The sequence below is a fragment of the Rhinoraja longicauda genome, chromosome 1, assembly GCF_053455715.1.
Source record: "Rhinoraja longicauda isolate Sanriku21f chromosome 1, sRhiLon1.1, whole genome shotgun sequence".
NCBI lineage: Eukaryota > Metazoa > Chordata > Chondrichthyes > Rajiformes > Arhynchobatidae > Rhinoraja > Rhinoraja longicauda.
In genome coordinates, this window is record NC_135953.1 from 16,694,387 (window position 1) to 16,708,234 (window position 13,848).

General features: G+C 44.2%; 1 protein-coding gene across 1 annotated transcript in view; it reads left to right on the forward strand.

Annotated features, from left to right (window-relative positions):
- Positions 1–13,848, forward strand: part of polr1a (RNA polymerase I subunit A) — a 107,607-nt gene that overhangs the window by 77,666 nt on the left and 16,093 nt on the right. The window contains exons 26-30 of the mRNA XM_078411842.1: positions 2,008–2,143; positions 2,610–2,767; positions 3,868–3,997; positions 6,314–6,430; positions 10,116–10,385. Of these exons, the coding sequence (XP_078267968.1) occupies positions 2,008–2,143; positions 2,610–2,767; positions 3,868–3,997; positions 6,314–6,430; positions 10,116–10,385 (811 nt within the window). The remainder of the gene's footprint in view (positions 1–2,007; positions 2,144–2,609; positions 2,768–3,867; positions 3,998–6,313; positions 6,431–10,115; positions 10,386–13,848) is intronic.

The window sequence follows — 13,848 nt, forward strand, 5'->3', positions numbered from 1 at the left end:
CACTGATGCAGCGATAGCTTGTGTTTAGCACAGGATCAATCTTCGTTGCATGAGCTGAGCGCTCCCATACTGTGCAGGCATACTTGGCAGTGGAGAAGCAGAGAGCCAGAGCTGTTGATCGAATGGTTTTAGAATTTACTCCCCATTTTGAGGTACTCAGCTTGCTAAGAAGAGCATTTCTGGAACTGACTTTTCCTTTAAGCTTGGTGATGGGACTGAAGGCTGATAAATCCCTAGGTCCTGATGGTATGCATCCCAGGGTATTTAAGGAAGTGGCTCTAGAAATTGTGGACGTATTGGTGATAATTTTCCAATGTTCTTTCTATTCAGGATCAGTTCCTGTGGATTGGAGGGTAGCTAATGTTATCCGACCTTTTAAGAAAGGAGGGAGAGAGAAAACAGAAAATTATAGACGAGTTAGCCTGACATCGGCGGTGGGGAAGATGCTGGAGTCAATCATAAAAGATGAAATAGTGGCACATTTGAATAACAGTAACAGGATCGTTCCGAGTCAGCATGGATTTACGAAGGGGAAATCATGCTTTACTAATCTTCTGGAATTTTTTGAGGATGTGACAAGGAAAATGGACAAGGTAGAGCCAGTGGATGTAGTGTACCTGGACTTTCAGAAAGCCTTCGATAAGGTCCCACATAGGAGATCAGTGGGCAAAATTAGAGCACATGGTATTGGGGGTAGGGTACTGACATGGATAGAAACTTGGTTGGCAGACAGGAAACAAAGAGTAGGGATTAACGGGTCCCTTTCAGAATGGCAGGCAGTGACTCGTGGGGTACCGCAAGACTCGGTGCTGGGACGGCAGCAATTTACAATATACATTAATTATTTACATGAAGCAATTAAAAGTAACATTAGTAAATTTGCAGGTGAACTGTGAGGAGGATGCTATGAGGATGCAGGGTGACTTGGACAGGTTGGGTGAGTGGGCAGATGCATGGCTGATGCAATTTAATGTGGATAAATGTTAGGTTATCCACTTTGGTGGTAAGAACAGGAAGGCAGAATATTGTCTGAATGGTGTCAAGTTAGGATAAGGGGAAGTACAACGAGATCTGGGTGTCCCAGTTCATCAGTCACTGAAAGGAAGCATGCAGGTACAGCAGGCAGTGAAGAAAGCTAATGGCATGTTGGCCTTCATAACAAGAGGAGTTGAGTATAGGAGCAAAGTGGTCCTTCTGCAGTTGTACAGGGTCCTGGTGAGACCACACCTCGAGTATTGTGTGCAGTTTTGGTCTCCAAATTTGAGGAAGGACATTCTTGCTATTGAGGGAATGCAGCGTAGGTTCACAACGTTAATTCCCAGGATGGCGGGACTGTTATATGTTGAAAGAATGGAGCGACTGGGCATGTATTCACTGGAATTTAGAAGGATGAGAGGGGATCTTATTGAAACATATAAGATTATTAAGGGATTGGACACGCTAAGAGGTAAGAAACATGTTTCCGTTGTTGGGGTGTCCAGAACCAGGGGCCACAGTTTATGAATAAGGGGTAGGCCATTTAGAACGGAGATAAGGAAAAACTTTTTCACCCAGAGAGTTGTGAATGTGTGGAATTCTCAGCCTCAGAAGGCAGTGGAGGCCAATTCTCTGGATGCTTTCAAGAGAGAGTTAGATAGAGCTCTTAAAGATAGTGGAGTCAAGGGATATGGGGAGAAGGCAGGACGGGGTACTGATTTTGGATGATCTGCCATGATCAGTGAATGGCAGGGGTTGGCTCGAAGGGCCGAATGGCCTATTCCTGCACCTATTGTCTATTGAAACCCATGTGTACACCTTGTAAACTCTACACAGGTAGTACCCAAGGTCAGAATCGGACCTGGGTCTCGTGTGCTGTGAGCAGCAGCTCTACTGGCTGCATCACTGTGCTGCCCTCGGTATATGCTTATGTGTTTAATTTTTCTTTCCTGTAAATGGATTGCTGCAAAATAAAGCAAACCAGAAACACTGTTATGCATGGTTAGCGTGAAAGTTTTCTCTTTCCAAAAGGTTGCGTGAAATTCTAATGGTGGCAAGTGCTAACATTAAAACTCCGATGATGACCATTCCTGTGCTGAACACCAAGAAAGCATTGAAGAAGGTTAAAAAACTGAAGAAGCAGCTTACAAGGGTGTGTTTGGCAGAGGTAGGCAGAATTCTTCATGTAAAGACGGGAGAAAGAGAAGTTTTCGCCAAAGTGCAATACAAAGACTGTTTTATCTAAATAACTATGGTTCAAAGAGCGAACGCTAAAAAGAAAGTTGAAAGTATGTGGGTGCAAATTTTCCATAAGCCCACTTCAAGTGTAAAGATCACAAAATGGCACTTTCCTTTTACCCATCAACTGCATGCACCCACTATTACTTCTGTTAAATGGCTAGATTTTGTTCTGTAATGCAACATGCAATGTAATTTGTGATATGTCTTATATCTATTTCACGCTGTCTCCCTTGTAGGTTATGCTATGCCTGTTATGCTCAAGGACAAATCAAGATTTTTCACCTTGAAATTTAATTTTGTGACTCTGTAGTGTAGAACCTTTAGGTTGTATTATAGAGTTTTACTAGTCATGTTTTTAACACAGAACTGAAACACGCTTTTATGAATTTCAGGTTCTGCATAAAATTGAGGTGAAGGATTCTTTTCAGGTTCAAAGTAGATTTGAGAAGTTCAGGATATATAGAATAAAATTTTATTTTCTGGATTACGAACTATATCAAAATGAGAAATGTTTGACACCGGATGATCTATTGCTCTACATGGAAACCAGGTAACTTTATTTAACTGTTAAAACTTTGATCTCAGCACTCGTTGGAAAGGTGGAAAGTTTCAGATTTCCTTCCATTCAGGTGGTGGCTCTGTGTCAGAAATATCCATTCTAATTACAAAAATGATTGTGTAATTAGGACGTCTTTAGAAAGGAGATGAGGAATTTCTATAGTCAGAGGGTGGTGAATCTATGGAATTCATTTCTACCGACTGCTGGTCATTGGGTATTTTTAAGGTAGAGATCGACAGATTCTTGATTAGTCAGGGTGTCAAGAGTTATGGGGAGATGGCAGAAGAATGGGGTTGAGATGGGAAAGATAGATCAGCATGATTGAATGGCAGAGAAGACTCAATGGTCTGAATGACCTAATTCAGCTCCTGTGATTTATGAATATTATATATTTGAATATTAGTCAGTTTGATTTTCATGTTCCATTGAAAGTTTCAGCAAATCTGTATTTACTTGTATCCTTTGTTTAATATTTGAGGTGAGGGAAATATTAAACAAAGGAAGAACAGAACACTGGTGTATTCAAAAGTACTGTTGAGTGGTAGCACTTGAGGTTGTCAGCAAACATGTGCATATTGATGCCATGTTTCACAGACAAAAAATGATTATCCACTGATTATCAGCTCGTAATAAGATAATAGAAATTATGTGTGTGTGTGTGTGTGTGTGTGTGTGGTCTTTTGGTGTGATATTTAAAGGTGTGAATAACTTTTTTCCAGTTATGTTCTGTCATATTTCTCTCTCCCACACCAAAGCTCTGGTCATAAGATCTCAGTACGGATGTGTTGGTGGTAAAAGATAGACCAGTTAGACATATAGTGGCTTTTAGATTTGGATATACAGGGAATGGAGGGATATGGATCAGGTGCAGGCAGGGAGGATTAGTTTAACTTGACATCATGTTCGGAAAGGCCTTTGTGGGCCAAAGGGCCTGTTCCTATGTGTACTGTCCTATGTTTTAAGGAACTATGTAGTAATGAACTAGAAATTTTCTTTATTTGATCTTATCAGTCTTGAATGTATTACTGTATGCCAAAAGAGGTGTCTGAGTACCTTTCTGCAGGAGACTCTTACTGTTGCTCTTTGGTCAGGTTCTTTCGACTACTGCTTGAGAACATTAAAAAGATAAGCACTAAACTGGGTTCATTTAAAGTTGTGAATACACGGAAAGCTACACGGAAGGATCTGGATCACGACTCTGGAGAAAGTGATGCAAAGCAGGTGAGAATCAACTTTTAAGGTGGAGCCAAAGGGTGCTGACCCGAAACGCCATCCCTCCTTCCTTCCACAGATGTTGCCTGACGTGCTGAGTTACTTTGCGTTAATCACAGGGCGCCACAGTGATGCAGCGGCAGTGTTGCTGCCTTAGAGCGCCAGAGAATCAGGTTTGATCCTGACTATGGGTGCTGCCTGTACAGACCTTGTACGTTCTCCCTGTGACTGCGTGGGTTTTCTCTGGGTGCTCCGGTTTCTTCCCACACTCCAAAGACATTAGGGTTTATAGGTTAATTGGCTTCAGTCAAATTGTAAATTGTCCCTAGTGTGTAAAATAGTGCGCGTGTGCGGGATGATCGCTGGTCGGCGCGGAATCGGTGGGCCGAAAGGCTTGTTTCCGTGCTCAAAATCTAAAGTCTAAACTCTTAAAGTAGTGCACCTGGGTTCTCTCTCTAACCCCTCTCATTTCTTTCTGCCCATCACCCAGTTGCCCGCCAAGCAGGGTTTCTTCTCCCCTGGCCTCCCCTTTCAATTCCCTCCCTCTTTGGTTCCAGCTGTTTATCATCCTAACTTCTTCTCTTTCGACCACCTTCCAACCTCTGTCTCTACTTTCCCCCTCCTCTCCCCTCCCCCTAACTGGCTCCATTAGTCGCCTCTAGTTCCTCACGACCTTAGTATAGTGGTAGTGGATTTAGGAAGTGGAGTCACAAGAGGGAAGAAAAACTATTTGCACATGCCCTGTACGCTAAATGTCCTCCTTCTGCAATTGGGTTTCATGATGCTACCATTATTCATTCTCTAAAACCTAATCAGGATGGGTCCGAACTCCACTCGTGATTGACAATAATAAGGGTTATTGATTAAGTAAGCATTCCTTAGTTTAATAATATTCTAAACTGGATCTGCAGATACTGGTTTATGGCAGAGAGAGACACAAAATGCTGGAGTAACTCGCCAGGTCAGGTGGCCCCTCGCCCGCTGTGTTATTCCATAGTCTACTTTGATATAATATTGTATTAAACAATTTTGCAATTTGTTAGGAAGTGTGCAATTTTGTTAGAATTACAAAAAAATGATGTCTTCGAGGATGATGATACTGTACCTCATTGATAGACAATGGACAATAGACAATAGGTGCAGGAGTAGGCCATTCAGCCCTTCGAGCCAGCACCGCCATTCAATGTGATCATGGCTGATCATTCTCAATCAGTACCCCGTTCCTGCCTTCTCCCCATACCCCCTGACTCCGCTATCCTCAAGAGCTCTATCTAGCTCTCTCTTGAATGTATTCAGAGAATTGGCCTCCACTGCCCTCTGAGGCAGAGAATTCCACAGATTCACAACTCTCTGACTGAAAATGTTTTTCCTCATCTCCGTTCTAAATGGCCTACCCCTTATTCTTAAACTGTGGCCCCTTGTTCTGGACTCCCCCAACATTGGGAACATGTTTCCTGCCTCTAATGTGTCCAATCCCCTAATGATCTTATATGTTTCAATAAGATCCCCCTTCATCCTTCTAAATTCCAGTGTATACAAGCCTAATTGCTCCAGCCTTTCAACATACGACAGTCCCGCCATTCCGGGAATTAACCTAGTGAACCTACGCTGCACGCCCTCAATAGCAAGAATATCCTTCCTCAAATTTGGAGACCAAAACTGCACACAGTACTCCAGGTGCGGTCTTACCAGGGCCCGGTACAACTGTAGAAGGACCTCTTTGCTCCTATACTCAACTCCTCTTGTTATGAAGGCCAACATTCCATTAGCTTTCTTCACTGCCTGCTGTACCTGCATGCTTCCTTTCAGTGACTGATGCACTAGGACACCCAGATCTCGTTGAACATCCCCTCTTCCTAACTTGACACCATTCAGATAATAATCTGCCTTAATAATCTTATACGTTTCGATAAGATCCCCTCTCATCCTTCTAAATTCCAGTGTATACAAGCCTAATCGCTCCAGTCTTTCAACATATGACAGTCCCACCATTCCAGGAATTAACCTAGTAAACCTACGCTGCACGCCCTCAATAGCAAGAATATCCTTCCTCAAATTTGGAGACCAAAACTGCACACAGTACTCCAGGTGCGGTCTCACTAGTGCCCTGTACAACTGCAGAAGGACCTCTTTGCTCCTATACTCATGGCTGATCATTCTCAATCAGTACCCCGTTCCTACTTTCTCCCCATTCCCCCTGACTCCGCTATCCTCAAGAGCTCTATCTAGCTCTCTCTTGAATGTATTCAGATAATTCTGAGATATCTGAGATTTTTGTCTTTTTTAATCTTTTTATAACATTATGTAATTTATTTCTGTTATAAGACACAGGATGACCATGAGCTGGCTGGTGAGGAGGAAGTCCAAATCATTGACGCAGAACCAGATGAAGGAGACGCTGATGCCACAGATGCCAAACGGCGTGAAAATCAGGAAGAAGAGGTATAGCCTTGATTTCAAAGGCTTTTTCCTTCAAGTTGATGTCCTTGGCCATAGATAAGACCTACATCTATTATGTGCCAGAAGATTCTTAAACAATATAAACTAATTCCAGAGTTCCAGAATTCCAGAATTGTTCCTCATTATAATTATTGTTTGCAAAGTAATTAAATCAAATTCTATTTTCAGGTGTATTTGTTTGAGATGTTCTAAGTGTAGTCAAGAAAAAAAAGTAAGGTTTAGGAGGCTGAAAATTGACAAACCGGTTGAGGAATATAAAGGTGGCAAGAAAGAACTTAAACAAGGAATCGGTAGGTCTCAAAGGGGCCATGAAACGACAGTAGCAAGCACTTTAAAGGAAAATCACAAACCATTTTATACATAAACAGTTCGAGAAAGGACAGATTCACCCAAGGACAGAGGAGAGAATGTACCTAGAGCTGGAGGAAGTGGGAAAGCTACTAACGAGATACTAAATCATGTATAGTCTTTCCGCTGATTGGATTGCACTCAATAAAAAAACTTTTCACTGTACCTCGGTACACGTGACAATAAAATAAAATAAACTGGTGGGAGATTTTAACTTATAGAGTTATATACAGTGCCCTCCATAATGTTTGGGACAGAGACCCATCATTTAGTTATTTGCCTCTGTACTCCACAATTTGAGATTTGTAATAGAAAAAAAATTGCATGTGGTTAAAGTGCACATTGTCAGATTTTATTAAAGGCCAATTTTATAAATTTTGGTTTCACCATGTAGAAATTACAGTAGTGTTTATACACAGTCCACCCATTTCAGGGCACCATAATGTTTGGGACACATGGCTTCACAGGTGTCTGTAATTGCTCAGGTGTGTTTAATTACCTCCTGAATGCAGGTATAAGAGAGCTCTGAGCACCTAGTCTTTCCTCCAGTCTTTCCATCACCTTTGGAAACTTTTATTGCTGTTTAGAGACATCAGCCAAACCTTAGGCTTACCAAAATCAACTGTTTGGAACATCATGAAGAAGAAAGAGAGCACTGATGAGCTTACTAATCGCAAAGGGATTGGCAGGCCAAGGAAGACTTCCACAGCTGATGACAGAAGAATTCTCTCTATTATAAAGAAAAATCCCCAAACACCTGTCCGACAGATCAGAAACACTCTTCAGGCGTCAAGTGTGGATTTGTCAATGACCACTGTCTGCAGAAGACTTCATGAACAGAAATACAGAGGCTACACTGCAAGATGCAAACCACTGGTTAGCCACAAAAATAGGATGGCCAGGTTACAGTTTGCCAAGAAATAGACAATAGGTGCAGGAGGAGGCCATTCGGCCCTTCGAGCCAGCACCGCCATTCAATGTGATCATGGCTGATCATTCTCAATCAGTACCCCGTTCCTGCCTTCTCCCCATACCCCCTGACTCCGCTATCCTTAAGAGCTCTATCTAGCTCCCTCTTGAATGCATTCAGAGAATTGGCCTCCACTGCCTTCTGAGGTAGAGAATTCCACAGATTCACAACTCTGACTGAAAAGGTTTTTCCTCATCTTAGTTCTAAATGGCCTACCCCTTATTCTTAAACTGTGGCCCCTTGTTCTGGACTCCCCCAACATTGGGAACGTGTTTCCTGCCTCTAACATGTCCAACCCCTTAATAATCTTATACGTTTCGATAAGATCTCCTCTCATCCTTCTAAATTCCAGTATACAAGCCTAGTCGCTCCAGTCTTTCAACATATGACAGTCCCGCCATTCTGGGAATTAACCTAGTAAACCTACGCTGCATGCCCTCAATAGCAAGAATATCCTTCCTTAAATCTGGAGACCAAAACTGCACACAGTACTCCAGGTGAGGTCTCACTAGGGCCCTGTACAACTGCAGAAGGACCTCTTTGCTCCAATACTCAACTCCATTGAGACCAACATTCCATTGGCTTTCTTCACTGCCTGCTGTACCTGCATGCTTCCTTTCAGTGACTGATGCACTAGGACACCCAGATCTCGAGCAACCACACTTCTGGAAAAAGGTCTTGTGAACAGATGAGACAAAGGTTAACTTATATCAGAGTGATGGCAAGAGCAAAGTATAGAGGAGAGAAGGAACTGCCCAAGATCCAAAGCATACCAAGCCATCTGTGAAACGCGGTGGTAGGGGTGTTATGGTCTGAACATGTATGGCTGCTGAAGGTACTGGCTCACTTATCTTCATTGATGATACAACTGCTGATTTAGTAGCATAATGAATTCTGAAGTGTATCGATACATCCTATCTGCTCAAGTTAAAAAAAATGCCTCAAAACTCGTTGGCCGGCAGTTCATTCTACAGCAAAACAATGATCCCAAACATACTGCTAAAGCAACAAAGGAGTTTTTCAAAGTTAAAAAATGGTAAATTCTTGAGTGGCCAAGTCAATCACCCGATCTGAACTCAACTGAGCATGCCTTTTATATGCTGAAGAGAAAACTGAAGGGTATTAGCCCCCAAAACAAGCATAAGATAAATATGGCTGCAATACAGGCCTGGCAGAGCATCACCAGAGAAGACACCCAGCAACTGGTGATGTACATGAATCGCAGACTTCAAGCAGTCATTGCACGCAAAGGATATGCTACAAAATACTAAACATGACTAATTTGATTGACATGACATTTCTGTGTCCCAAACGTTATTGTGCCCTGAAATGGGGGGACTATACAAAAACTACTGTAATTTCTACATGGTGAAACCAAAATGTATAAAAATGGCCTTTATTAAAACCTGACAATGTGCACTTTATCTCAAATTGTGGAGTACAGAGGCAAATAAATAAATGATGGGTCTTTGTCCCAAACATTATGGAGGGCACTGTAAGTTAATGATACTTATCATTAACGGCCCAACTTTCCCATGCCAAGCAAGATGCGCCGTCTACTCTAGTCCCGCCTACTTGCGTTTAGCCCATTTCCCTTTAAACTTTTCCTATCCGTGTACCTATCCAAATGTCTTTTAAATATTGTTAAAGTACCTGCTTGAACTACCTCCTCTGGCAGCTTGTTCCATATAACCACCACCCACTGTGTGAAAAAGTTGCCCCTCGTATTCCAATTAAATCTTTCCCCTCTCAAACCTATGTCCTCTGTTTCTTGTTTCCCCTACTCTGGGTAAAAGACTGTGTTTTCACCCCTATCTATTTCCCTCATGATTTTATATGCATCTCCCTTTATTAACTATGGTCTCCCATAGTACAAAGGGTTTGGACAGGTTGGAATTTGTTAAATGTACCCAAGAAAGGTTCCTTAATAAATATTTAGTGAGCCATACTAGAGAGGGCACAACACTGGACCTTCTCTTGGGGAGCAAGAAAGAGCCAGTATTGGTGGGGACTGAGGGACTAGTGACCATAATTCTATTAGATTTAAAACAAGTGCTGGAGTAACACAGCATGTCAGGCAGCATCACTGGAGCGAATGAATAGGCAATGTTTTGGGTCTGAATCCTCCTTAAGAGTGGGCACTGTTCTGTTGCTTGCGGAGCGAGGGTTGAATGGTCTCCTTGGGGGTCAGTCATGTCAGAGAGTGGTGTTAGAGAGTGTGGTCTCCAAGTCAGAGCAGAGAAGACTGATTAAGTACTCCATCCTCTGTGACCAAGTAGCACATCCTGAAATAAATTTGGTACTTTTCTCTGGTACGGTAATTATTTGCTCATTGTGGTTATCATTTAGATTGATTATGAGAGTGAAGAAGAGGAGGCCATGGATGACGCAGACGAACTGGAGGAGAAGGAAGATGAAGATCTTCCTGAGGACAAGCAACATGAACTCATTGACCAAGATTCTTCTGAACATTCTGAGCCGACAAGGAGCAAAAAAGCACCAAGTAGAAAAAAGGATACCACAGGGATGATCGTAGACTCAAGAGTAAATGCAGTGTTAAATTTACATCCTGCTATCGAGGCTTATACATATGATGGTAGTGACAGTCTTTGGTGTGAGGTAAGACAAGAATACTATTATGTTAAAAATGGTAGACAATATTAAACGTGCTTGTTTTAGTTCTGTTTAGCTTCAGAGAGGGCTGGCATTGTGGCGCGGTGATAGAGCTGCTGCCTTACAGCGCCAGAGACCCGGGTTTGATCCCAACCTCGATTGCTGTGTGCATGGAGTTTGCACGTTCCCCCTTGTGACCACATGGGTTTCCTCCAAGTGCTCCGTTTCCTCCCACATTCCAATGGAACAGCAGGTTTGTAGGTTCTAGTAAACTGTCCGTATAGTGTTGAATAGAATGTGTATGGGTGATTGAAGGGCCCGTTTCCACGCTGTATCTCTAAACTAAACCAAAGATACAGCATGGAAACAGGCCCTTTGGCTCACCGAGTCCACTCCGACCGTTGTTCACCCGTTCACACAGTTCTATGTCGTCCCACTTTGTCATCCATTCCTCTCACGCTAGGCCCTATTTAACAGAGGCCAATTAACTTACAAACCATCACGTCTTTGGGATGCGGTAGGAAACCAGAGCACCCAGAGGAAATCCATGCGCTCACAGGGAGAACACACAAACTGCATGCAGACAGCAACCGAGGTCAGGATCGAACCTGGGTCTCTGGTGCTGTAAAGCAGCAGTTCTACCAGCTGCGCCACTGTGCCGCCCTTGCTGAATTGATTTGCTTTAGGTATACACTGATGTGAAAGTTGGTCTTCGTTCAGCGTAGCATGTGGTCAGCAGGGGTGGAGAGGGTGGTAATGCTCTGCCCATGTTATGACAGCGTTTAGTTTCTGAGAATTACTCTTAAGCAGAACAGTTTATAATCAGAAATGAACAAATTCACTGGGAGAACATCACAGAAATATCTGTGAAGGGAGAGTGTGTGGGTGGGGCAAGAGCAGCAGCCAGCCGACCGCACTGACCCAGCAAGTGAGTCTGCTCCTGGCTCTGCTTGGCTCGACCCAGCCCTCCATTGTTGCGGCTTGGGGAGGGAGTATGTGGAGGGGAAAGCACACAGAAATATCCCGTTATCTGCAGCAGCCAGCAAATCCATCCCCATCCAGCCATCCGGTCTCTTAAATACTTGTTTCTTTGCGCAGGATGTCCATTATAGAGTTATACAGCACTGAAACAGGACCTTTGGCCCAACTTTCCCATGCTGACCAAGATGCTCCATCTACACTAGTCCCACCTGCCCGTGTTTTGCCCATGTCCCTCTAAACCTTTCCCGTCCATGTACCTGTTGACATGCATTTTAAATGCATTAAGTGTTCGCACGGTTTCACGCACGGTTCGAGACGGGTAACATCACCCCTAGCTCGCTGTCTAAAAACAACTCCGACAGGGCGCTGGCTAGCGAGGCTGGAGGGGGATCCACCGCCGGGGATGTGCACACATTCTCGGTGTCCGAGCACGACGTGAGGTGGGCTCTGACGCGTGTGAACACGAGGAAAGCTGGAGGCCCAGATGGTATAGCTGGGGGAGTACTAAAGTCTTGTGCCACTCCGCTTGCTCCAGTACGCACCACAATATTCAACCTCTCCTTGGCCAAGTCCGTGGTCCCTGCATGCTCCAAAAGATCCATTATTGTACCGGTGCCAACGAATACCTCTCCGGCTTGTTTGAATGACTACCGACCGGTGGCCCTCACCTCGGTTGTCATGAAATGCTTCGAGAGACTAATCAAGAAACACATTGATTTATTCACAAAATGCTGGAGTAACTCAGCAGGTCAGGCAGCATCTTGGGAGAGAAGGAATGGGTGACGTTTCGGGTCGAGACCCTTCTTCAGACTGAAGAATCAAGAAACACATCTGTGCCCTCCTTCCTGGCAACATGGACCCACTACAGTTCGCATACCGTCCGAACAGATCCACAGATGATGCGGTTTCCCAGGTTCTGCACACCGCTCTCTCTCATCTGGACAGCCAGAAGGGGGGCTATGTGAGGATGCTGTTCATTGAGTTTAGTTCAGCTTTCAATACCATAGTCCCCACCAGACTTTCTGAGAAGCTGCTGGAACTGGGGCTTAACACTCCTCTGTGTGCCTGGGTCCTGGACTTTCTCACCGCCAGGCCCCAAGTGGTCAGGATGGGGGAACATACATCCAGCCCCCTCACCCTGAACACAGGATCCCCCCAGGGTTACTGTACTCCCTGTACACACATGACTGTGTGGCCAGGTTCAGCTGAAACTCCATCATCAAGTTTGCTGATGACACTGGTGGTGGGCCGGATCTCCGACAACGATGAGAAGGCCTAGGTGGCTGATTTGGCACTCTGGTGTCGGGACAATAGCCTCCTCTTGAATGTCAAAAAAACTAAGGAGCTGATTGTGGACATTAGAAGGGCTCAACATCCAAGGACGTACACGCCACTGGAAATAAATGGGTCTACTGTGGATAGGGTGAGCAGCTTTAAATACCTGTGTCGAGTTCGACTTCTCGTTCGCAGTCAGTTGGATGACAATAATCAGAAACGGCACAGACTTTACCTTTTAGTTTATTAGAGATATCTCGGACAAGTTTCTAAAAGCACACACAGAGTTGCGGACTCCGGGGCCAGTGGAAACATGTCACACCAGCCCCTAGAATGAAGCCCCTTTTATCCCCCAAACCGCAGAATTCACAGTTATTTACAATTAGCACAACCAATCAATATTGGAATTAAGTCAGTTTTCCCTTATACGGCCGAGAGTTGGAACAAAGTCAGTTTTCCCATATAAGGTTCTAACATGCCATTGTTCAAGGTTTTTAGTCGGTGTCTGTTTATTGTTTATGTTCTTTATACATTTGTGTTTTTGTCTCCTGAAGACGAGCTGGAACATTCTGCGGTCTTGGGCTACTGATTACTACTAGCTTTAGCAAGCTCAGCATTTTTGTGATTACGTAGCCTCAAGCAGGTGTGGGAAAGAAAGTGAGGGAGCCTCAAGCATGTGCCTAGCACACAATGCTGCAAAGTTTATGCGGAATATAGTGGCTGAAACAAAGGAAAAGGACAGATCTCCACACCTGGGAGTTCACATCAAAGAGGATCTGACATGGACAACACTCATTGCCGCACTGGTGGGTAAGGCAAAGCAGCGCCTTTACCACCTTAGACAGCTGAGGAAATTCAGAGTGTCTCTGAGGATCCTTCAGTGCTTCTACTCTGGGGCTGTAGAGAGCAATGTCCGGCAACATTACAGTCTGGTTTGGGAACAGCTCTGCCCAGGACAGGAAGGCCCTGCAGAGAGTAGTGTGTTCGGCTGAACGCACCATGGGAACTACACTCGCCCCCCTGCAGGACCTATACATCAGGAGGTGTGGATCGAGAGCAAGCAAGATTATGAGGGACCCTTGCCACCCCAGCAACGGACTGTTCCAGATGCTACGGTCACGCAAGCGCCTCCGCTGTCATGCTATGAAAAAGGAGAGGATGAGACGGAGTTTCTTCCCACAGGCCATCAGGACTGTTAACTATTATAACTCCA